The 24,656-nt window shown below is 33.9% G+C and overlaps 1 protein-coding gene across 1 annotated transcript in view; it reads right to left on the bottom strand.

Annotated features, from left to right (window-relative positions):
• Positions 1–24,656, bottom strand: part of LOC145246163 (synaptic vesicle glycoprotein 2C-like) — a 72,388-nt gene that overhangs the window by 3,774 nt on the left and 43,958 nt on the right. Inside the window, exons 6-11 of the mRNA XM_080108032.1 lie at positions 23,403–23,563; positions 20,832–20,915; positions 18,657–18,755; positions 11,276–11,364; positions 3,167–3,399; positions 2,159–2,318 (exon numbers count right to left, since the gene is read on the bottom strand). Coding sequence (XP_079964158.1) covers positions 2,159–2,318; positions 3,167–3,399; positions 11,276–11,364; positions 18,657–18,755; positions 20,832–20,915; positions 23,403–23,563 — 826 coding nt within the window. The remainder of the gene's footprint in view (positions 1–2,158; positions 2,319–3,166; positions 3,400–11,275; positions 11,365–18,656; positions 18,756–20,831; positions 20,916–23,402; positions 23,564–24,656) is intronic.

Genomic DNA, 24,656 nt, shown 5'->3' with positions numbered 1-24,656 from the left:
AGCTGGTTCTTTGTTTACGTTTGCTAGTCACAATATTGGGCATTGCCCGACCAATAATCCAACAAAAGTAAGGGTTCCTATTTACTTGACTTCCCATGAGGGCAGAGTGAGACACAAGGTCGGTTTTTAATGTGGAGAAAATCCAGTTCCCCAAAAAGAGATAGGAACAAAAATAAAAATTTTTTTCAGTCATGAGGGATTTCTCATCCACTGATTGAGGACAGAAAAGGCAAAATGTATCAGAACAAATACTACACTTTGTTCCTAGCAACCTGGATCTTGTCTGTCAGCATCACTTGTTGCCACCCAATGGCCAACAGATGGCCTAATTTTCTGGGGGTTGGGATGCTTTACTCCTTTGTTTTGGGTGGGAGTCAATGAATTTGTGCCCCCCCCCCACCCTGACAGAATATAACCAAAGGGAGATAACCTATATATTTTCCATAAATTCTCCTGACTTAAATTTCTAACATTCTAACCACACAATTTTAACGCCAACTTAGACATCTATGCTGATGATACGACCATCTACGGCAACACATCAAAGGCTGTAAATGACAAAGCTCCCTCTAATTCTCTCTCCTCTGATCTTGAACGAGTGGTTCAGTGGGGGAAGACGTGGCTGGTTACCTTTAATGCATCTAAAACTAAACTCCTATCTTTGCATCATCAACGCTCTGATCCCCATCTGGCATCAATTGAAATGGATGATTCTCATCAAGGAGAAGCCCCATGTTTTGACAAGCTTCTAGGATTGACCTTTACTCCTGATCTGAAAACATGTACCAAGTCTGTTGCCAAGGTCGCTGGAAAGATGGTGGGATCCTTCTACCGCTCCAGAAGATCTCACTACTGATGCAATTCTCTATCTATATAAAAGCCAAGTACGTCCAAGGATGGAATACTGCTGTCATATCTGGGAAGGAGCTGCTAAAAGCAGCCAATCCTGCCTTGACAGAGTACAAAATAGACTTCGTGGCTTAGTGGGGGATGCCCTCTTCTCTTCCCTGCAACCTTTCTTCTCCCACAGAAGAGACGTTGCAAGCCTATCTTTGTTTTATCGTTATTTCTATGGCAGGTGCTCGTCTGAACTCCAATCTCTGGTCCCCCCTCGCCAATCTTTTACAAAAACACCTGTCTAGCTGAATCTACTGTCAAAAACTTTCCCCACTCTTTATCTATGCCTAAATCAAAACGTGGATTCCATGAACAAAGCTTCTTTCTTAGAACTGCATGCCTGTGGAACTCTGTTCCGTCTGCCTGCTTCCCTCCTGACTACAACTTGGATGTCTTCAAGTTCAACGTTAACAAATAACAAATTCCTGACGAACTGCCCCCTTAAGTAGACACTTTAAATATCCACACTAACGTACTGTACTTACAATAACCCTTATCCCTGAGTGGCTTCCGGGCCTTGATATGTGGTGACCACCGTGTAAAAAAAAAAAAGTGATGGGAAGAACTTTCATCGAGACAACATTTTATAAAAGCTAAAGAATCTAAATCATCTATCAAATAAAATATATAGTTTATTCAAATTTATATATATATATATATATATATATATATATATATATATATTCTAGAAAATTTACTTGATGTTGCCTGGTATAAAATGTTAAATTCCTTTTAAAAAAAAAAAAAAAAAACGAAAAGAAACTGAGACATGTGCATTCGAGTATTGTTTTCTAAACAGTTCACTTCTTGTAAGTAAAAAAAAAAAAAATACTCAAAACCTAAAGAACCTAAAGACAGTTAGGTAAGTACAATAACCATTTGACCAGCTTGCCACAATCTTTGATAAAATTGTTTTCAAACCTTGTGAAACAGCTGACAAACAGATAAAAATCCAATGACCTCCACGTTCCAATTTTTCTGAGCAGCCCCTTTTTTCTGGATAAAAACCGATTAAAAAGTTTTCCACATGTCTGAATACCCTATATACCAAATTTCAAGTCAATGATTAGTTATTCTGTAGAGGAAAATTGATTTTGTTCTTGGCTTTGCAGAACATGATTGAGTTTTGTAAAGAGAAAAGAAAAATATGGCATCAATGTTTGGTGCAATTTTTTCAGTCGGGAAGCCTATATCTTCAGATAGCCTGATCTGACCAAAGAATAAAAATGGATCATGAGATAGCATGCCAATTATATCATACCTGATTTTAGTTGGGAAGAGTTCAAGACTCAAAACATTCAGAGCATTCCATCCAATCACACTAATCCCTCCGAAAATACATGAAACAATGAGGTTGGATATTCGATCGCTGATTAATAAAATTGTAAACACACTGATTCCAGAGATCACCATGCTGCTGGCTGGAAAAGAGAAGGTCGGAAGAAAAAAAAAAGCATCAGCATAAACAAAACAAATCACGAAAACTATTTTTCACTTTTCCCAAAAAATATATTTGGTGCTTCTACAGTATTGGGACAAGTTTTCAGAAATCGTAATGCTGAATTTCACATGAAAACAATGGCATCTACGAATTCCTTATATTTTAAGATGATTATATCCAAAAATTACGAAAATCAATAGGGTTATAATTATTTATTAAAGAAAATAAAAATAGAATTTGAAGAAAATGATCGTAAAACACAGATGAGTTCAAAAGGGAGGTGTGTAGTCACTCACACACAAACACACACTCGCACGCGCAAATAAACAATTTTTTGTTCATTTCAATTTTTCCCGCGCATTTTGCAAAAAAATGCGTTTTGCCAGCAACGACACAATTTCAAATACACCCACACACTTTTCTCAAACAACAAAAGTAAAAATGAACCTATTTTTGGCGGACGTAGTTGAAAGCACATCACGTGACACAAGCAGCCAATGAGAAAATCAAGAAGATCATCTTTTTAACGATTTTCCAAAACCAAAATATCGGCAGTAGCAATCGTTTTCTGGAGCCAGCCAAAAATGTATAAAGCAGTCGTCTACTGAGAGATTTCAGCTTCTTCCCTCTCAGCTCAACTTGACGACTCAATGAGGCAATTTTCCAAATAAAAATTTTCTACCACTAAACAAAAAAAAAAAAAAAAAAAAAAAAAAGCAATTTACCAAATAAAACTTATCAATACAGCACAAAAAAAAAAAAAAAAAGAAGCAATTTACCAAATAAAAATTTTATCAATACAGAACAAAAGAAAAAAAAAAAAATTACCAAGTAATAGTTTTCTACCAATTTTATCCATGAGGAAAATAGTGAAGATGTTTCCGGGCAAATTTGACGCAGCTGTCAGAAATCCGTCAAAGAAGATATTATTGTTTGGAGGCAAACATTCCGTCACTGAGGTGTTTGATGTGTTGTGAGATTTCCCTGGAGAACATACGGACCCTCCATATTTCTCAATTCTGTCAAAAATCTCAGGAAACCACATCCACAAACTATAAAAGCTGTCGAGAGAAAAGCAAGGGAAATTATCAACATGTTATCATTAACATTCATAAGTAATGGATTGGCATAAATATGGGATTGGATTTCTGTTGAAACGCATGGACACTTTTTATAAATAGAGCATTTGAATTTAATTTTAATGAATCTAAATATTAAAATAAAAATTCTGTATTTGTATTGACTTCTGCTGTTTAAATTCCCATTTTTGTGTGTCTCACTCAGCAACATCTGGCAGATAAACAAAACCGGCATGGGAAAAAAAAGTGAGCTCATTCACTGAGAAATCGAGTGGCAAAAACAGACACATCTTAACATAGGGAGGTTGGGGATGTCTATTTCGAAAGCCGTTTTTAACATGGAGATATTGGGGGTGTTTATTCCGAAAACCGTTCTTTACATGGAGAGGTTGGGAGTGTTTATTCCAAAAGCCTTTTTTAACATGGGGAGGTTTGGGGTGTTTATTCCGAAAGCCATTCTTAACATGGGGAGGTTGGGGGCAATAGCCCTAACAGACAACTCTTAGCAGATTAAGTCTTCAGTGGGACAACCAGGTCACAAAACAAATATTTTTTCAAAGAAAAATAACTTTTCATTAAAAAAAAAACAAAAAACAAGAAAACATATTTGTTCATTAATTCAACGTAACAAAACTTTTATTACAAAAAAAAAAAAAAAAAAAAAGTTTACAATAAAAAAATGAAACAGTTAATTTTATGAATTTATTATGGTAGGTTATATATTTTTATTTATTTTCGTTTTTGAATTGACTTCCGTTCGCTTGGTATGATCCGGCTGTTTTCGTTGTCTGCCAGGCATTTAAACTGCAGAAGTACTGTGTTGTCTTAACATTTTAATTTCATTAACACCATGCTTTTTATATCTGAGTTTTTCTTTTATAGCACACATGTGCATGACATGTGCTCGCAAACTGAATTGGATATTTAAAGCTTACATCTTACTCTGAGGGCGTGCAACAGATTTATTATAAATTCCATCATGGCAGAAAGCGTATAATTTTTAGCAGAAAGCATATAATTTTTAGAAACCAAAAACACTTAAAGCAACCAGAATGTTAAAATAAAAAAGTTCCATTTTGGAAACCATGTAATAAAATAGGATGAAAAGAGAAAAATTAATAATACTGTGTGTGTGTGTGTGTGTATATATATATATATATGAAAAAAATACTTTACAAAGGATGCAACAAAGGTAAAGTGTTCTCGCTTGTTTTCTTTCCCCCATAAAGGAAATGTTTCTTTTCCTTAATGTTTCATTGTTAAAGTGTTTTTTATTTAATAAGTCTGAAGAAAGGCTGTTCTTGTGAAAATTTTCAAACAACATATTGTTTGAATTTGTCCAAATGGTCTTGAAACAATTGAAACTAACAATGAAATACACTTTTTGTTGCTATCAACCCTTTTTTGAAGTCTTGTTTTTTTGTTAAAACAGTATATATATATATATATATATATATATATATATATATATATATAATCAGGTTATGTCATATGCTACTGGTACCATGTAACCCAGTACTACCTGCCTCATGGTCGGGTCACTGACGACTAAACTGGTTTCCCCACCAGACTTGTTTGGTGAGGAGGGCGGCTAGTCTCACTGAAGGATTAAAAACAAGACCTTTCAAAGGGTGAATGAACCATTTTTCAGGGTCAACGGCCAACTAGCACCGTGTGTGTCTGTGTATGTATGTGTGTGCTGGGGTGGAGAGGGCTCCCGTAAGCCGTGGTGAAGGCAACTTTTCTAGGAGAAGCAAATCTCTGATTTAAAAAACCATAAAGCGGGAGACCAGTACCCGCATTAAGCTGGTCTGCAGTTTAACTTGTTGCTGGCTATCTTGTTCTTGCTTGTTGCTGGATCTAAACATTTTGAACCGAGAGAGAGACTGTTTACATTACACTTGGTCTTCTGCATGTCACTACAGTCAAGGAAGCAAGAACCTAGAAAGAAATTCCAAAGTCTAGCAGTTCTAGGGAAGAAGTTATTAGAGTAGAAGCCTTTCTTACATCTAGGAATCTCTGTAGGGGTGGGATTTTGCTGCCTGTCAGGTTTGTTGAGGATATTTACGTTGAGGAGGTACAAGGGATTGTAGTTAATCAAAGCACCTACCATTAAAATACTTGTAAAACAGGCAGAGGGATGCAACATTGTCGATGGGACAGTGGATGAAGCCCAGCTGACAGTTCGGGACCTATTAGGTTGGCGACTCTCTTTTGGATCCTATCCAGGAGTAAGAAACCAGTAGCAGATGGATCAGTCCAAATGTGACAACAATACTTCATACATGGTCGAATGGTGGCCTTGAAGAGGTACAGGATACTCTCAAACATTTATTTTAAGTTATATATTAGATTTATATAATAAATTCATATAATTACATTTTTATATTAAATTGGGTCAGGAATATTAACTATACAATGATTGTTCATGTTAATTTTTTTTAAACCGTTAAAAGTCAGTTCTTGAAAATTTATTCAATAAATTGACAATCGGTAAGATTTTTTTTTCATATAAACATGATATCATGCAGACATATAAACATATTTAAAATTAGTTAATTATTAGTTATTAGTTATCAGCTAATTAGTAAAAGTAGGTTTTAAGAGTTCAGGGAACTTATGCCTTGACTAAACCTCAGAGCGTTTCCACTGTCGACCAAGGGAAGAGTCTATCAGGCGTGTGTACACAATGTGATGATGTATGAAAGTGAAATCTGGCCTGTAAAAGTTGAAGACATGTGTTGCATGGAGAGAAACAATATAAGAATAATGCAATCCATGTGTAATGCGAGTCTTGAACACAGGTTTAGTTCTGTGGACCTCAGAGGAAGATTACATCTAGACAGGGAGATGTGTGCAGAACAGAAGACTTTGTTGGTATGGTCACATTGAAAGAATTGATAAAAGGTTCTTGGGTTAATAGAAAAGTTTAAATAGCAGGGTGAGTTGGCAGTGGAAGGCCAAGGAAAAGATGGGAGGAAATGATAAGGGTGGATTTGAGAGAAAGAGGGACAAATAAAAACCTGGTCAGAGATAGTTTAGTTTAGCCAACTTCTAAAAGCTATCAAACACATGACAGCATATAAAACAGCCATTAAATCAATGTGATACTATACGATATAAATGTGGGAGTGCCTCAGGGGTCTATCCTTGGACCTCTATTATTTCTAATATTCATAAATGACCTCCTTGACAAAATTGTCTGCGAGATGGGTATATATGCTGATGACACCACGCTCTATAACAGACACGACAGGAAAACAAATGAACACATATCTAAAGAAATGGCAGAAACACTAGAGAATGACCTCCAATCTGTAGTGGAATGGGGACAAAAATGGATGGTCACATTCAATGCTGCCAAGACTAAACTTGTTTCCTTCAATAACTACAAGAAACCTTCTCTACCACCAATAGCAATGGCCAACGACTCTTTATCTGAAAGAACATCTTTTAAACTCCTCGGCCTAACGTTCACAAGAAACAGGAGTTGGAACAATTATATTGAGAGCATTGCCAAGACCGGTGGGAAAAAGGTAGGTTCTCTCTACCGTGCTAGAAAGCTACTAACGCCTGAAAGTATCCTGTACCTCTATAAGGCCACCATTCGCCCATGTATGGAGTATTGTTGTCATATTTAGGCCGGTGCATCTGCTATTAGTCTCTCACTCCTAGACAAGGTTCAAAAGAGAGTCGCCAATCTGATAGGTCCTGAACTGTTATCCAAGCTTCAGCCTCTGTCCTATCGGCAAAATGTAGCATCCCTCTGCCTGTTCTACAAGTACTTTAACGGTAAATGTTCCAACGAACTGCAAGCACTTGTATCCCCTCTACGTAAATACCCCCGACAAACCCGACAAACAGTACAATCCCACCCCTTCACAGTAGAGATCCCTAGATGTAAGAGAGCCTTCTACTTCAGTAGTTTCTTCCCCAGAACCGCTAGACTTTGGAACTCCCTGCCAGGTTCCTGCTTCCCGAACTGTACTGACATGCAGAAGTTCAAGTGTCACGTGAACTGACATCTTGCTGCCCAACTCCCCACCTAGTACCCCTGTAGCCTGTGTCCCTAATAGTAGCCCCCTACATCAAAGTGGCAATGTGCCTTGTTTGGGGTGAAAATGTAATCAAAAAAAATAAAAAATAAAAAATTGCAAACTCAGTTTATAAGGGAAGGCCAAGAAAAACACGGGATTAAGTGACAAAAAAGGAAGATTGAGATGGTTTTGGCACGTGAAGAGAACGGATGGAAACATAGAATGTTGTCGTTTCATGTCAGAAGCAAATACTGCAACTGGCCAAAGAAGCTGGACAACATCATGGGGTAATGGTGAATAAAACGAGACAGAAAGTTTTAAACACAACAGAGTTGGCACATGGGTCTCTTAATTTAGCTATGGAAGCACAGAATTGATACAATTTTCAAGTATATTTTATGTTTATTTTTTTTAACTTAAATAAACAGTTATTTAAAAAGATATGCGATGAGTTTTTTTTTTTTTTTAAATATAGTTTTTTTTTTTAAACCTGCGTAATCTATTACGATCTTTTTTATTTTTTAATCGCATATGACAATCTTTTTTTATCAATTATTTTTTTTATCTTTTAATCGCATATTTTTTCCACTTCAACGTTTTCATTGCGTCTCTTGTTTTTAATACAAGGTGCTTTAAAGAATAATCCAGAAAACACAATTTCATCCATTATGTGTTTTGGCAAGGGTTGCAGATAAAACATACTTGGCGGCAAAGATCGTAATAGATTATGCAGGTTTCAATAATAAAAATATGCTTGAAAACAATACATAAACAAACAATACATAAACAAACAATACATTAACAAACAATACATTAACAAACAATACATTAACAAACAATACATTAACAAACAATACATTAACAAACAATACATTAACAAACAATATATTAACAAACAATACATTAACAAACAATACATTAACAAACAATACATTAACAAACAATACATTAACAAACAATACATAAACAAACAATACATTAACAAACAATACATTAACAAACAATACATTAACAAACAATACATTAACAAACAATACATTAACAAACAATACATTAACAAACAATACATTAACAAACAATATATAAACAAACAATATATTAACAAACAATACATTAACAAACAATACATTAACAAACAATACATTAACAAACAATACATTAACAAACAATACATTAACAAACAATATATTAACAAACAATATATTAACAAACAATATATTAACAAACAATACATTAACAAACAATACATTAACAAACAATACATTAACAAACAATACATTAACAAACAATACATTAACAAACAATACATTAACAAACAATACATTAACAAACAATACATTAACAAACAATACATTAACAAACAATACATTAACAAACAATACATTAACAAACAATATATTAACAAACAATATATTAACAAACAATATATAAAAATACAAGCTATTTTACCAATTGTTTTTTTTTTTACTTGCATATCTTCTTTATTTTTTATTTTTTATACGATTAAAGAATTAAAAAAATAATTGATACAAAAAGTTTACATATTTTTATATATTTTTATTATAAAGGAGGTGAAAAAAAACAACATAAAATATAATTGAAAATTGTATCAATTCTGTGCATCCATAGCTAAACTGAGAGACCCATGTGTCAACTTCCGTTGTGTTTAAAACTTCCCGTCTCGTTTTATTCACTATTACCCATCAAGGTTGACCTCTACACTTTAAACATCACAGAGCATCTGGTCAATGATCGTAAGGTCTGGAGAGCAGCAATCAATACCAACAATAATATAACCAATGATAACACAAGAAGGCGTTCAGACTCATACAGCTGTGAACAGAAGACGTCACACTGTAGTAATAGTAGTAGTAGTAATTTAGTCTCTTCGTTTTTTTTTTACATAGGCATAACCACTTATCAAGGCCCAGAGACCACTCGAGGATAAGGGTGAAGAGTGTACAGTAGTCAATTGGGTAATATAGTAATCGTTAGTAATGGAAATTCGGTAAATTTGTTTACTTAAGTGGAACGGCTCATCAAAAACTTGTTTATGTTGGACTTGAAGACAACCATATTGTAGTCAGCCAGAAAGCATGAAAACGGAAAACAATTCTACAGGCATGCAGTTCTAAGAAAGAACATTTGTTCATGGAATCTACGTTTAGGTTTAGGCACAGATAAAGAGTGGGAAGAATTATTGATAGTGTTTTCAGCTAGACGAGTGTTTCTTGTGAAAGTTTAGTGAGGGGGGACCATAAACTGAAGCTTAGCCGAACACTTTCCATGAAAATAACGATAAAGCAGAGACAAACTCGCAACATCTCTTCTGTGAGATAGAGGTTGCAGGGAAGAGTAAAGGACATCTCTTACGAGGCTACGAAGTCTATTTTGAACTCTATCAAGGCAGGACAAGTTCTTTCTAGCAAACTTGATGCCTTTTTTGTAGGACAATTTTTCTTCGGCTTCAGAATATGCCTCAATTTCTGATATATAAATACATTGCACGTAGAAAACAATTTTTACAGGGAAAGTACCATCATTACTTAAAAAAAAAAAAAAATACTCCTTGGCATTGATCATTTTTTGTTCTCAAAACGATCAACACGTTTAATACCCATTTGGAGAGAAAAAATGAAGTTAAAATAAGGTTATGACTTTTATAAAAATCATAGCGAATAATACTGTTAGGATGAAGTTATAGATACGAGGGCATGATGTGACCAGCCGATCGATTGGATTTCCAGATTGAGTAATGATAATCTCTTTCATTTCACTTTAATTCAACGTTCTTAAAAATCAAGGGGCCCCTTCCTGCGACCAACTCTGGATTTCTATATTCGAATGTTCCATTATAGTGCTGTTTTATCTCTTAAACATAAAGTTAATAAACAAGTTAATAAACAAGTTAATAAACAAGTTAATAAACTCGTTAGTAATATTAATTTTCTTATTTATTGACCAGTTAATTATGTTTTTGTTATGGGTTTAAATGGTAATAAGAACGAGGGAACACAGGATTTTTAGGAACAAAACATGTATTCACATATATTACAGGCAAAGTAAGTTTAGTAATACCATTCCTCAATGGTAAGGTATGTGCACCCGACCTGCTTGGTCGCGTGCCTATCTCAGACTGCCGGGCACCGGTACTCGATACCGGAAGTGGCGTCACCAGAGGAAGTGATGTCATGAGATAGTCCATTAATCCCATGGAGGGGAGTCTCCAACAGTTATAATATATATTTCTTCTGGTCTTTTCGTCTTGCTGGATTCCAGGACAAGAATTCATCTAGTCTGGAAGAGTATCAAACTGAGTGTATTTACTATAGACAAAATCATTTAAAGAAAGTGCACTTATCCTTGTATAAACCCGTGTAGTGTAGCCATATAAATGTGTGCTTTGAATACTGTGCGATTTTGAATATTTAGTTTCGGTTTACTTGTAGGGAAGAGTATCCTCATGCCAGGTTTCCATAACAAATCCTTGAACAGAGGGTGCTAGTGCACTTACTGATCCGTGCTATTTTTTAAATCGTATTTCCAAGTTTAATTAAAGTTTTATACATTTTTTATTCAATATTCGTGTACAGAATAGGTACAAAACACCCTCCCCTCCCCATGTTAAGAATGGCTTTATAAATAACATTATTTCAGCACGGATCAATAAGTGCACTAGTACCAAACAGAGAAACTGAACACCTGAAGACACTGGAAGACAATGTCTAGTAGGCATTCAAGTTTTGTGCTGTATATGTTGTATTAAACGATCAGTGAATTGTTAAACAAATGAAAAAATGAGTGTAAATGGATTTACTAACCCAAACGATAATGAAAAACTAATGAGCAGTAAGACGCAGGTGTTGTGCAGTAAAGGTTTCTGGAAGAGTTCAACGGTCAAGCGTAGGATCTGCGATAAAAAAAAAACAAAGCAAAATAATAGACAAGAATAAAACTAACAAATATGAAAATTTTCATTGTAGCAGAAAATAAACTTTTTTCGCTTGTAACTAATTGATATTGCTTATCAACCGGGCAACACTGGTTAACAAGTCCTGCTAGTATAATAACAAATACGAAATCGGCATTAATCCAAATATCTTTAAGTATATTAATGACCGGGCAATGACAGGCGGCCTGCTAGAATATATATGGCAGCTCGAGCACTAAAAGCAGTCTATTTAGATGGACATTTGATGAGGTCATTTGTGAGCACCAATCCCATAGGTCGGAGGTTAGAACTGCTGACTATCAACGTGAAGGTTGTAGGTTCAAACTCAGGTTAGGGAAAGGTGCTGGTCTAGCCGCACTGATGAGCTGTAATACAGCGAAACAGTGCTGTATGTGGATGTCTATATCATTTTGTGTTGGAGGCGAAATTGTTGATATAGATCCCATTAATATTATTATAACATTTTCACTGGTTTAGACTGGCATCCTCTTACCCTTGCTAATGATGCTGGTCCAAACTAGTGAAAACGTTATAATCTATATATATAAAAGCGAAAATGTATGTATGTATGTGTGTGTGTTCGCTTTTTCTGTATGTCAACAAAAGGCTTTTTTCAGAGAAGCGGTCGCTCGCTTCACAACTTTTTAAAACATTTATATCACATATAATCGTAATATCTCACAGTTAACAACGAAGTTCGCCTGTCTATTTAATTTGTTCGATTTTGGGAAGATAAATATTCAATATTTGTCACTCGCCGCATGTGGGTTACTCTTTTTCCTATAACATCTTAGGGGGGAAAAAAAAAAGCGTTCAGCAGTAAATGAATACTATCCCGCAGTCAAACTTGACCTCATTAACTCATTAAAACGGGCACCTGCTAAATCCAAGTAATTAAATAAATTCAAACGTGTTTCCGTTAGCATCTCGAGGTGGGGCAATGGTTAATATCGCACGTTTTTTTTTTCACACTTTAATTTACAACTTTGCCTCAAGGGTTTGGGTTCGATCCTCATACTTACTTTTTTTTTTACACCTCCTCCCCACACCTCCAAACCCCCGGGCAACGCCGGGTACCTCTCGCTAGTATTTATATATTTCTATTTTCAGTATTTACTTTGATAGTGCTCGATACACAAGTATAGCTAGGTAGTAAGGTTTGAAAATATATATGGCAATTAAGCTACACAAAATTTTCCAGGTTTCATCGTCACCAGGTTATTGCATGGAACCGATGTTGCTACTGGGAACATATAAAAACATGCAGCAACATAGATTCCGTGAAATAGCCTGAAGAATCCTCACGAGGATAAAACACAGAAAATTATATATTTTTCTTTTGATCAATTGGCCTTATTGGATTCCAGGACAAGAATTCCTCTAGTCTGGTGGAGTGTCCAGCTAAGTGTTTTCAGTATAAACAACATCACTTAACTGCGATAATACGAAAAAATTATTTTTAGATTCAAACTGAGACAATTGATTTGAAGAAAAAAATAGAAGTACAATCTTATTATAAATTTTCCTAATGTCTGTGTGCGTGAGTGTGTGTGTGACGTGGTTTATCTCAGCCTACAGGCAATCCACCCAGGCAAGTAAGGTACCGAAATGAAGCTTATGACCCAGCGGATGTTTTAGTGATATTTATATCCACGTTTGGTGTATGGAAATGCAAAAAAAAAAAATGCAAAAATATAACGATTTACTAAACAACTTTTCATTTACTGGATATTTTTCCAGTATAAGGACTCCAGTTTTCCCAGCTGGGCAAACTTGAGTTCTTGTATTTAAAAATATTTGGTGCGTTTGTGACATGTAAAGAATGTTTTTATTCTTTTTCTTTTAAACGATCCATAGCCATTACATTTCAAAAATGTGTAATGCGCTCATTGCATAGAATGGCAGTCAATGGAATTAAAAATATGTGGTGCAGTTTTGACATGAAAAGAACGGTTTTTTTTGGGGGGGGGGTTTCTAACGAACCATAAGTGTCAGAATTCAAAATGTGTTATGTGTTTACAAAATGGAAGGAATGTATTTTTTTGTTTTTATCGATACAATTTACAAAATTATTTTACAACACATTCCCAACAAATCAAAGGACTTGTGCCCCTTGACATAAACCCTAACCCGACTAACCTTACAAGCAGCAAAATCCCACCCATTTCACTGTATTTACAAAGTTTATTTTTACGACACATTTCCAACAAAACTTTGTAAATAATACCACTAACCTGATTTTAAATTCAAATTCTGTTCCATTAGTATAAGTTTGTTGATTAAAAGAGATTGAAGAAGTTATTTTTCATCTTGTTAGAGTTTATAATGATTGGTTGGTTGTTTTTGTTTTACGGCATATCAACCCTTTTCGGGTTATTTAATGCCGAATCCAAAGATTTTGAAGAAAAAATGTTTTTAATAGAATATAGTTGTTGTTTTCACGTCGGTTTCTATTTAACCCATAGTTGGGACCCTAACAGGTACTACCACTCCGAGTCAGAGTGGACCTGGGAGCAATGGTAATTAAAGAGTGGCTCCACACTCCCCAAAGCCCACAAGCTGGAGCCTCACCACCGGATATAGTTTAAGGTCATATCCAGGACCCCCATTGAGGGACTTTTACCCTCTGCAGGGGGGCAGTCGGCGTATTCTAATGCCCCACCGACAGGGCCAGAGTTTATAATGAGTGCTAATATATATATATATATATATATATATATATATATATATATATATATGTACCAATCATATAAAGGAGAGATGTCTGCTAATGTGAATATATGTATTTGTATGTCTTGTTATGTATACACGGCACACACCAGTTCTTGTCAGATTACCAAAGTTAAGCATCATTGACCATTTCATAATTCTAGGCACTTTATATTTGGGTTTTAGCCGAGGAAAATCGGTGCAAAAGTGTGAAAATTAAAAAAATGGAATTTGCCAAGTAAAGGTTGAACCACTGTATTACGAATATGCATGCATAACGTAATAGCTATTGGTTCATGTTTTAATTTTTAGCCTTGCAGCAAACATGTCTTCATAGCTCAGGTATTAACATCAAAAGGAAAAATAAATCATAAGCTAAACGTTTTCGTTTCGATTCTTGGTGGTAGTGCACATGTTATTTATTTATTTTTTGATATATTGGGTCCAATATAATCTATAAAAAGGAAATTGTGTGTGTGTGTGTGTACATTTCCCTGCCAAACTACTCTGTCAATTTTCAGTCTACAGACTCAAGATTTGACATAAGAGGTATTGAGTTTGGGAAAATCTTTTTAATCGGTTTTTGGCCAGAAATTTGGCTGTCGAGGGGTCAGAGGTCAACAATTTTACCTTTGAGAACTCTACCAAACTCCGCTGTCAATTTTGGGTCTAAACATTTGAAATTTGAAATGTAGGTTACTTGACATGGGTCAAACTTTTTAATTTGATTTGAGCCCAAAACAAATGTTATGGGGTCAAAATTGAGGTCAAAGTGAAAAAGAAATTGACCTTTGTGGTCTACCAAATTATTCAGCAAAATTTTGGTCTAGATATTTGAAATTTTACACAAAGTGTATTCAGACATAGGGTAAGTTTTTTAATTATTTTTTAGCTCAAAATTTAGCTGCCAAGGCGTCAAAGTTCAAAAGATTTTACCTTTGTGGTCTCTAGAAAACTATTCAGCCAATTTTGGGTCTAAACATTTGAAATTTTACATAAAGGGTATTTAGACATGCAGCAAGCTTTTTAATCAGTTTTTGGGCGAAAGTTTGGCTGCCAAGGGGTCAGAGTTAAAAGAGTTGACCTTTGCAGACAATCAAACTCCTTTGCCAATTTTGGGTCTAAACACTTGAAATTTTAGATGTAGGTTATCACATTTAAGTGTATTTTATGACCAGGCAATGCTGGGCGGCCTGTTAGTATAATATATATATATATATATATATGTATATATACACGCACACATATATACAGTAGACTTTTTAAGCTTATTAAAGTGGGCAAAGCTTATATCATGTAGATTAAGAACAAGTACTTTTATGCCAAACCAAATATGATTCAATTTGTGCTCATTTTTGTATTAAATATTAATCCTTATTAATCCCTGTGAATTGAACAAATGCTATGATACTTATTATAGTGAGATCGACCTAATAGTTTCAGGGTTAGAGAAATATAATTAGTGATGGGACGATTCTAATTATTTTTTTTTATTTTTATTTTTTTTGCACGATTCTAATACAATTATGGATTCCATACTAAATTACTGATTCCTTATAAATCTCTAAATATTTAACTGTAAACTTATTTTTTCCCAATTACTGTGAAAACACATGTTAAATGTGCAGATATTTTCCTAAATGTAAAAATACATTTGTGGATGATTATCTATCAATTTTAGTTTTAAAATCAATAAATATAGATCATTTTATCATTATTACCAGCAATGGAAGATTTTGCTTTCAACAAAATCAAATAAAAAAGACAAAAGAATCGTTTTGGCATTGGAAAATTATTCCAATTCCGATGTCATTTAATCGCCGCAACACTAAATATAATATAGATAAAAAGTAATATTAAAATACATTTATGGCAACTAAACTTTCATAATACTACTAAGCTCTACTCAAAGTCAATACTAAAAATATAAAAATAGATTATATCAACTTATATGTGTATATTCATGACATAATTACACACACATTATATATATATATATATATATATATATATATATATATAGAGAGAGAGAGAGAGAGAGAGAGAGAGAGAGAAAATAATAAAAAAGAAAATGTCGATATAAAACTATGTACTAATATATATAGATTTCTTTATTTATTCAATAAAAATATACATCAATAAGGTAAGTCAGAATTCTTTATACCATGGCATTCCGAAGCCTAATGCTTTCCATTTTTATATCTATAATATAAAGCTGAACGTGTGTGTGTGTGTGTGTCTGGTCACAAATAGGCTCCTATATGGTTGACTATTTAAAACAACTGATTACATATAATGATAGAAGATGTATCGAGACACAGAAATGGGTATGTTTGATCTGGCAGAACGGTGGTTCATTAAAATTGTGAGGTCTGCGTTCACACCTGGTTCACAAAGTATGGAAATAAAAAATTGTAAAATTAAAAAAAAAACGTTTACAAGTGTTTTTGATATAGATGTACATAATAATACTTCGATAAGTATGTTTTAACTTAAATAGGGATGGTATAATAAAATTGTGGGGTCCATGTTCGCGCCTGGGCTCCATAGAATGGAAATAGGCACACATTTTAATAAAGACTTTTCATATCTATCTGCGTAAGTATACTTTGATAATTATGTTTCAGTTTGAAGAAATATGGTATAATAAAATTATGGGGTGTTCGTTCGCACTTGACCTCCAAAGAATGGAAATATGTCACAAAGTTTAACACGGTTTTTTAATATAGATCCACAGAATATTGTGATAAATGTTTCAGTGTGAACAAGTATGGTATAATAAATTATGGGGTTTATCTATTTTATTTTTACTTTCATCATATTTTGCTTTGGTTTTGATACCCCCAAACTCAACCCAAATTTATAACCCTTCCTTTTCATAACCGGTCATACTTTCATAAATCAGAGTCCATTTTCTGTAAGCTGTTTTTGAACCCAGTCAACGATGGGTACTTTTGCTAGTATATATATCATTCAAACCCGTAGTATTTGAATATATGGTTAAATGGCAGTTTTAGTCATTTAGAACTGCTTTAAAGCTTCACTGCTCACTCATTTTTCGATTAAATTTCAATTAATTATTACAGTTTATAGATCACCTTCTCAGCTATATTGTGAAAACATTTTTTTCAATTTTCATTCAGTAAAACAAAACTTATGACAAATCTAGCGGTGTTCAAAATCGTAAAAAAACTTAAGCAAGTGAGCGACATTTTTTATAACTAGTTTCCATAGCAATCACGTTGCTTCAGTAACTAGTGTTGCTACTAATTCACTGCTGTCGCGAATAGAGAAGTAACACATGAAACAGACAGAATGAAAGGGAGATAATTGGAGGATTTTATTAAAGCAGACGAGTGCCGTACATTGTTATTACATATGTGCATATTATGTTTATGGAAGAAAAAAATAAGACTGAAATTAAACAAAGCACAAGTGAATTTATTGGAAGCTTAAAAATCATGGTTGGTTGGTTGGTTGTTTTTGTTTTACGGCATATCAACCTTTTTCAAGTTATTTAATGCCGAATCTAGTTATTTTGAGGAACAATTTTTAATGGAGTATATTTGTTTTTTAAGTCGGATTCTATTTAACCCATAGTTGGGACCCTAACAGGTACTACCACTCCGGGTCAGAGTGGACCTGGGAGCAATGGCAATTAAAGGGTGGCTCCACACTCCCCAAGGCCCGCAAGGTGGGGAATCACCATCGGATATAGTTTTAGGTCATATCCAGGACCGGAAAAATCATGGATTACAATAGAAAAAATGCGAGCATGAAAAGTAATATGGTTAAGCTTAAATATGGAAAAGCAAGGGATTAGTTGTTAAAACTGGAAAAGAAAAGGACAAGATATTCTAGTAAAAAATATAATAAATTTATAACTTAAAATATTGCAGCATCAAATTTTTTTTTAAAATTCAATTTAACATTGAATAATCAATTATTAATGCTGCAATATTTTAAGCTATAAATTTATATTTTTTACTAGAATATCTTGTCCTTTTCTTTTCCAGTTTCAACAAAGTTTAACCATATTACTTTTTATGCTCGCTTTTTTATTTTAATTAATATATGAGGACTATTTCAAAATGATGCCTCCTATTTGTTTATTCTAGTCTGATAGATCAGAGAGGATTGCACATTACATTGTTGTGATGACTGAACTTATGCATTCACAACCTAAAAGTTTCATCTCTCTGTTGCAGATATTGACAGTGTGAGAGTCTAATAAAGCAACCCTTGTCATGGATGTATATCAGAAGCAGAGACAAGTCATTAAATTCCTGGCAAAATGCATTGAGAATAATGGTGACTATGTAGAAAAATAAATTCTGGAGCACAAAAGGTTGCCCGTTTTAATAATACTATTCCCGTCTTTGTAGCTCTTTAACTTTTTGAGTTAAAAAAATAGGAGGCTTTACTTTAGGAATGACCTCGTAAAATGATTAAACAAACAAAATATGCAAAAGATTTCATGAAAATTTGTTGGTTCAATTTTATGTAGACAATAAACTGGATTTACAAATCAAAATACTCACAGCTAAAACATTCTGCTTAAAATTGGAAGGACATTTTTTGGCTGCCAACATTTTCTTCTGTTCATCAGCATCACCATCATAAAGATAAATAGAATTCACCTTCAAAGACAAAAAAAAAACAAAAAAGTTTCAAAATTTTTGTTCATTTATTCAATATTTCATATTTCTTAAAAATCCTTCCAAGAGCCGTTACCAATTTTGTTGCACTAAAGTTGAAATAAAAAATGCTCCATCTTATATTGCTTAATAATATCCGACTGCTGCCTAAACAACAAGAGGCCAAGACTAATCTAAACAACAAGAGGACAAGACTAATCTATAAATATAAAAGCGAAAATGTGTGTATGTATGTACACTTTTTATGTATGTCCGCAAAAGGCTTTTTTCCGAGGGCTGCTCGCTTGGCTCTCTCATTCTTAAAACTTTTTATATCATGTCTAAATCATAATATCTACGAGTTAACAATGGTGGTCGCCTGTCTATTTAATTTGCCCGACTTTGAAATGTTAAACATTACACATTTTTGGATCGCTGCGTGTTGCTTTCGTTTTCGGTATTAAAAAAAGCGAAACTCGATTCGAATATCCAGTTTCCTGGCTCACGGCCAGTGGTCTCCAGAAAGCGATATAACGTTTGGTCAATGTCGGCTTTTCACCGTCATATCAGACAGTTCCTTTCATTTTAGAGACACTCTCCTAATAAACTGGGGAGCTGCTTTTCGTTCCCCAAAGTTCCGTAAAAGCTGTTTCGCACAAAATCTTAACTGCTGAACAGCCATTGCTTACGTTATGTTTCAAGGTCAAACATCACGCGACTTAACTTCCTCGCACCTGTCAATTTCAATTTATAAATGTTAACTTAACACGCTTATCAATTCCTCTCCCCTCGTGGCCGAGATGGTTAGGTGTCTGGCTTTTTTTCCTTTTGTGTCCACCTTCGTGTCAAGGCTTCAGGGCTCAAGCTTACCTTCCTACTAAAACTTTTTTTTTCTTTTACACCTCTAAGCACCCGGCCATGTTTGATCTACCCCGCTCCAAAAAACAAAACAAAAAAACACACCTCCAAACACCCGGGCAATGCCGGGTACCCCCCCCCCTGCTAGTCTATTATATAAATCTCACCTGTGTTCAAATGTATGTATGTCTGCTTAAAACTTTCAACAAAGGCGACGGATTTTCACAAGATTGGTATCTTTTTGGAACTCAACTCTTCAGATGACAAATATCGAAGAATTGGCCAAACATTAATTTACAATTACCATTATGGAAATCCAAATGTTCTGCTGGATATCTGGAATGATACTGCTTGTCTGCAATGAGGATATCTGAAGACACTACAGCATTGCACTGATTGAGGGGAAGATGAAATAATAGTGACTCAAACAGTTTGAACATATTACTGAGAGCCGACAATGACATCATCATTAAGCTTGTTTTTGCATTGAATTTTTTTAATTTTTTTTTTTTTTTTATTTACATGGTAGTCACAACTTATTAAGGCCCGTAAGCCACTCGGGGATGAGGGTTATTGTGTGTACAGTAATCAATAGGATAATATCGTAGTAATCATTAATATTGGAGATTTGATAAAGTGTCTTACTTAAGGGGGCGGTTTATCAGGAATTTGTTTATGTTGGACTTGAAGATATCCAAGTTGTAGTCAGGTGGGAAACAGGCAAACGGAAAAGAGTTCCACAGGCATGCACTTCTAAGAAAGAAGCTTTGTTCATGGAATCTACGTTTTGATTTAGGCACAGATAAAGAGTAGGGAAAATTATTGACAGTGGTTTCAGCTAGACGGGTGTTTTTTTTTAAAGATTGGCGAGGGGGGACCAGAGATTGGAGCTTAGACGAGCACTTGCCAGGGAAATAACGATAAAACAAGGATAGGCTCGCAACGTCTCTTCTGTGGGAGAGAGGTTGCAGGGAAGAGAAAAGGACATCTCTACTAGGCTACGAAGTCTATTTTGTACTCTGTCAAGGCAGGATAGGCTGTTTTTAGCAGCTTCTGCCCAGATATGGCAGCAGTACTCCACCTTGCACAAAAATCTATATAAAAAAAAAAAGCGCCCTTCATCTGAACGAAGCCTTGGATCGTATCAAGTGGAGATAAAAATTAATGCATAAATATATTTTTTGCATGCTTTTTCTGTTAGAAAAATTAAACGATACTTACTCCATAATCTTCTAAGCAACTGTTTTTATTGTTTGCCATGAAAATTTTTTGTAAAACCAACAACGAGTCTTGTTCCTTGCCAGTCTACAAAAAAAAAAAGAAAAAAAAAAGAAAAAAAATGGAAAATACGTAAAAACAAAAGTTTCAGAATTATGTAGGTAAGGATTAATTATTTGGAATATCTTTACTATCATTCTCATCTTCATTTCTTTTTCCCCAAATGCAGATAAAGATCAAAGGATAATAATTTCTATAAATAAAACATTCGATGTATGTCTGTCTATGTGTACGTGTGTAAATATTTAACCAATAAACTCTTAAACTACTAATCACATAACACTGAAATTTACAGGAAATAGTAATCATACACTAAGGATGGTTTATGATGAGTAAAATCTTTGTTTGGATGGATAATGTGTACAGACATATCAGCAAGTTGAAATGCAAAATGTTCATTTCAACTTGCCGACATTTTTACTTTTTTAATTCAATTTATTTTTTCAAGTCATTTAATATTAAACTTTTCTTACCTCTCTATCAATAGCTACATCAGTAGGAGAGAGCTGGAGTGCTAAATGTTTTGATTTCAATTCTAGCTACTGGCACCCAATTTATTTTTTTTTAACTTTTGAAATCACAACTATATATTAGGTACAATATAATAATCAAGAGAATTAGATCTGTAATAATAAATATGAAATCTGCGTGAATTAAGAGAACTTTACCCCCCCCCACCCTCCACTAGTTCTAAATAAGGATGTTTTTAAACTTCTGCAGTTTATATAACTAGTTTTGATCGGATTATAGTTCTCATCTTGAGTGTCATTTGTGCAATGTTTTCATCGATATAGTCTTCGACCTTTATCAGGCATGTTGACAGTTATCTCGGAAAAGACAGGAGAAAAGTTACTGGCTCTGTAGATGGTTTTGTATTCTTGGGAGTTGTTTTTTGCTTTTTTGTCATGGTTTTGTATGTATGAAAAAAAATTGTGTTGACAAAGGGAGACAACTCTAATAAAGTTAGACATGAGATTATCTCCCTTTTAGTGTTGAAATTTTAAGGAGGGGTTGTACGAATTTGTTTTTTCTACAATTAGAGACTTCTATATGTTGCTAATATCTATGTACAACCCCTCAAATTTTCAATGATAAAAATGGAGATAATCCCCTGTCAAACTTTATTAAAGTTGCCTTACTTTGTCAAACAATTTTTTACACGTATACGAAACCACAGCGAAAAAAACGAAAAACAACTCCAAGAATACAAAACCATTTACAGAACCAGTAACTTTTCTTCTTTCTTTTCCAAGATAACCTACATGCCTGACAAAGGTCGTAGATTACAATGAGAACAAAAGTCTGATCAAAATGATATGAAGAATTATTATTTTTTAACTTATTTTTCTTCAAATGTTTACTAGATCTTACGATAACGTGCTTATTCTTAGAGTTAATACCAGCACCAGAAAAGGAAAACGCACACAAAAGTTTTCTTTGAAAAAGATTTCTTGCACCAAAAGTCTCAGGAAAAGAGAAGAAAGTTTTATTTAATAAAATGTTTTAAGATTTGGTTTTCTAAAATTTTCCAATAAATCTTAAAAAATAATGCTTTTAAATTAAAAAATGTAACCAGGTTTCTTCTATTTAAAACCTGTACCAACACATATCAATTTCATTAGAAAAAAAGATTAATTCTGTGGCAGACAACTTTTTGGAAGGAGGGTCCTTTTTCACGTCACTTTTTTTATGCTTAAAACTTTTCTTTTACAACGTCATGACGTCATAAGCACTTGTGGCCGCGTGGAAAAAAAGCGTTTGTCCACAAGTTTTTGACTTCTTCCTTTTTTTCGTGTTTTATGTTCGAGCCTGGCCACCGCAGCTCATGTTTTTTTGGTTGCACAGCCACTCCCTGCTATTTTGATTGAAAGAAAATTTGTTTTAATTTGGAGGGAGAGGGGGGGGGTCAGCACATAGGCAACCAAAAGTGCTCAATTTCCGGAGAATAGCTTTTTCTCTTTGTATTCCTTCTGCTGAAATATCTCGGGGAAGGTTGTCACATATTTTTCTTCCTTTTTTGGGCGATTACATTTTTTATCTTTTTTTTATTTTTGAATTTGTTGTGGGGGTATCAGTGTTGCCCAGGATAGAGTTGATGTATAATAATGAAAAAGTGCTTAATGTTCTTAGTATAACAGGTGTGTCCAAATGGAACTTCATGTGCACCTGGGCAACACCAGGTAGCCATGATAGTCTTTTATAAATTAAAATAAAATACAAAAAAGAAATGTCCATATTATTAGTACTGCTTAAAACAGTAATTTTTTTCTTCATGTTTTTTTTTTCGTATCAATAAAAAAAATCGAATAAAATACAAGTTTGGATCAGTTGCAGTTTTCAAGTTTTTTTTTTTTTAAATCTTCTTTCAAAGATATGCCTGAGCTCTTTTTATATTAATTTTTTGTTTCATCTTGTTTCTAAATAAAGTTGATTAAACCATTAGTATTTTTTAGAGGGATTTTTGCATCTAATAGAATACAAAGGATGAAGAAGAAATGTTTAAAAGATACTGACCAACAGCAAGTATTTAGGACTCTCTGGCATCAAAAGAAAAACGAGGACGGAAGTTAGACTAGGCAGAGTGCATAGAGCCAAATAAAGTCGCCAGTTGCTATAGGAGAAATCACTGAGATGAAAGTTGATTTTAATGTATACAATCACCACCCATGCAAGTCCTGTTGAGATACAAAATTGAAGTAATGGAAGATGTACAGCTCTAGTAAAATAAGAATAAAAAAATATACAGATCAAATAAAAATCAGTTTTAATACATCAAAGAAAACACCAAAAACATTTTGTTTCAAATCTATATATCTATAAAATTGAGAATGTGTGCATGTGTGTGTGCGTGTGTATGAGAACACTTCTCAACCTATATACTCAACAAATTTTTCATCTAGACATGAAATTTGGTATATAGGATATTCAGACATTCGGAAAAGTTTTCGGTTTTCGTCCAGAAAAATGGGCTGCTTAGGGGATCACAATTAGCAAATTGGTACGTGGAGGTTGTCAGATTTTTATCTGTTTGTCAACTATTTCATGACTGCGCATACACAGTCGAGAAACAGTTTCTTTATGTTAAGAATAAGATTTTTGAACATACTTTGCAAATGTTGTGTCAATTTGGTCTAATGGTTATTGTTCTTAATTCAATTTGCTTTCGATCTTTGCTAGAGATTTTTTTATACCTACAAGTGGTGAACAGTTTAAAAAAAAACATAATACTTGCATGCCTCAGTTTCTGTATTAATCAAAATATAATATTTATGCATATTTTACGACTGGGTAACGCCAGGCAGCCTGCTAGTATAGCTATAATAGTGAGAATGTGTGTGTGTGTGTGTGCATGAAAAACTGAGGATACTTCAACATATATACTCAACAAAATTTTGATCTACGGACTCGAAATTTGGTATATAGGGTATTCAGACACATGAAAATTTTATCAGTTTTCATCTGGAAAAAAGGGTTGCTAAGGAGTCACAATTGAAAAATTGGTAATTGGGAAAAGGGTCATCGGATTTTTATTGGCTTGTCAACTGTTTCCCGAGGTTTGAAAACACTCTTTAAAGATCATGGCAGACTGGTCCAATGATTATAGTACTTGACTCACTGTTTTTAGGTTTTGGTTTCAATCTCAGCTAGAGTATATTTTTATTTTTACTTACAAGTGAACTGTTTAGAAAAAAAACAACACTTGCATGCACATGTTTCAGTTTCTTTCAGTTTTTTTTTTTGTTTTTTTTTTAGCAATTTAACGTTACG

The sequence above is a fragment of the Euprymna scolopes genome, chromosome 23 (assembly GCF_053919585.1).
Source record: "Euprymna scolopes isolate OS-2025 chromosome 23, ASM5391958v1, whole genome shotgun sequence".
In the NCBI taxonomy this organism is placed as follows: domain Eukaryota; kingdom Metazoa; phylum Mollusca; class Cephalopoda; order Sepiida; family Sepiolidae; genus Euprymna; species Euprymna scolopes.
This window is presented reverse-complemented; position numbering and strand designations above follow the sequence as displayed.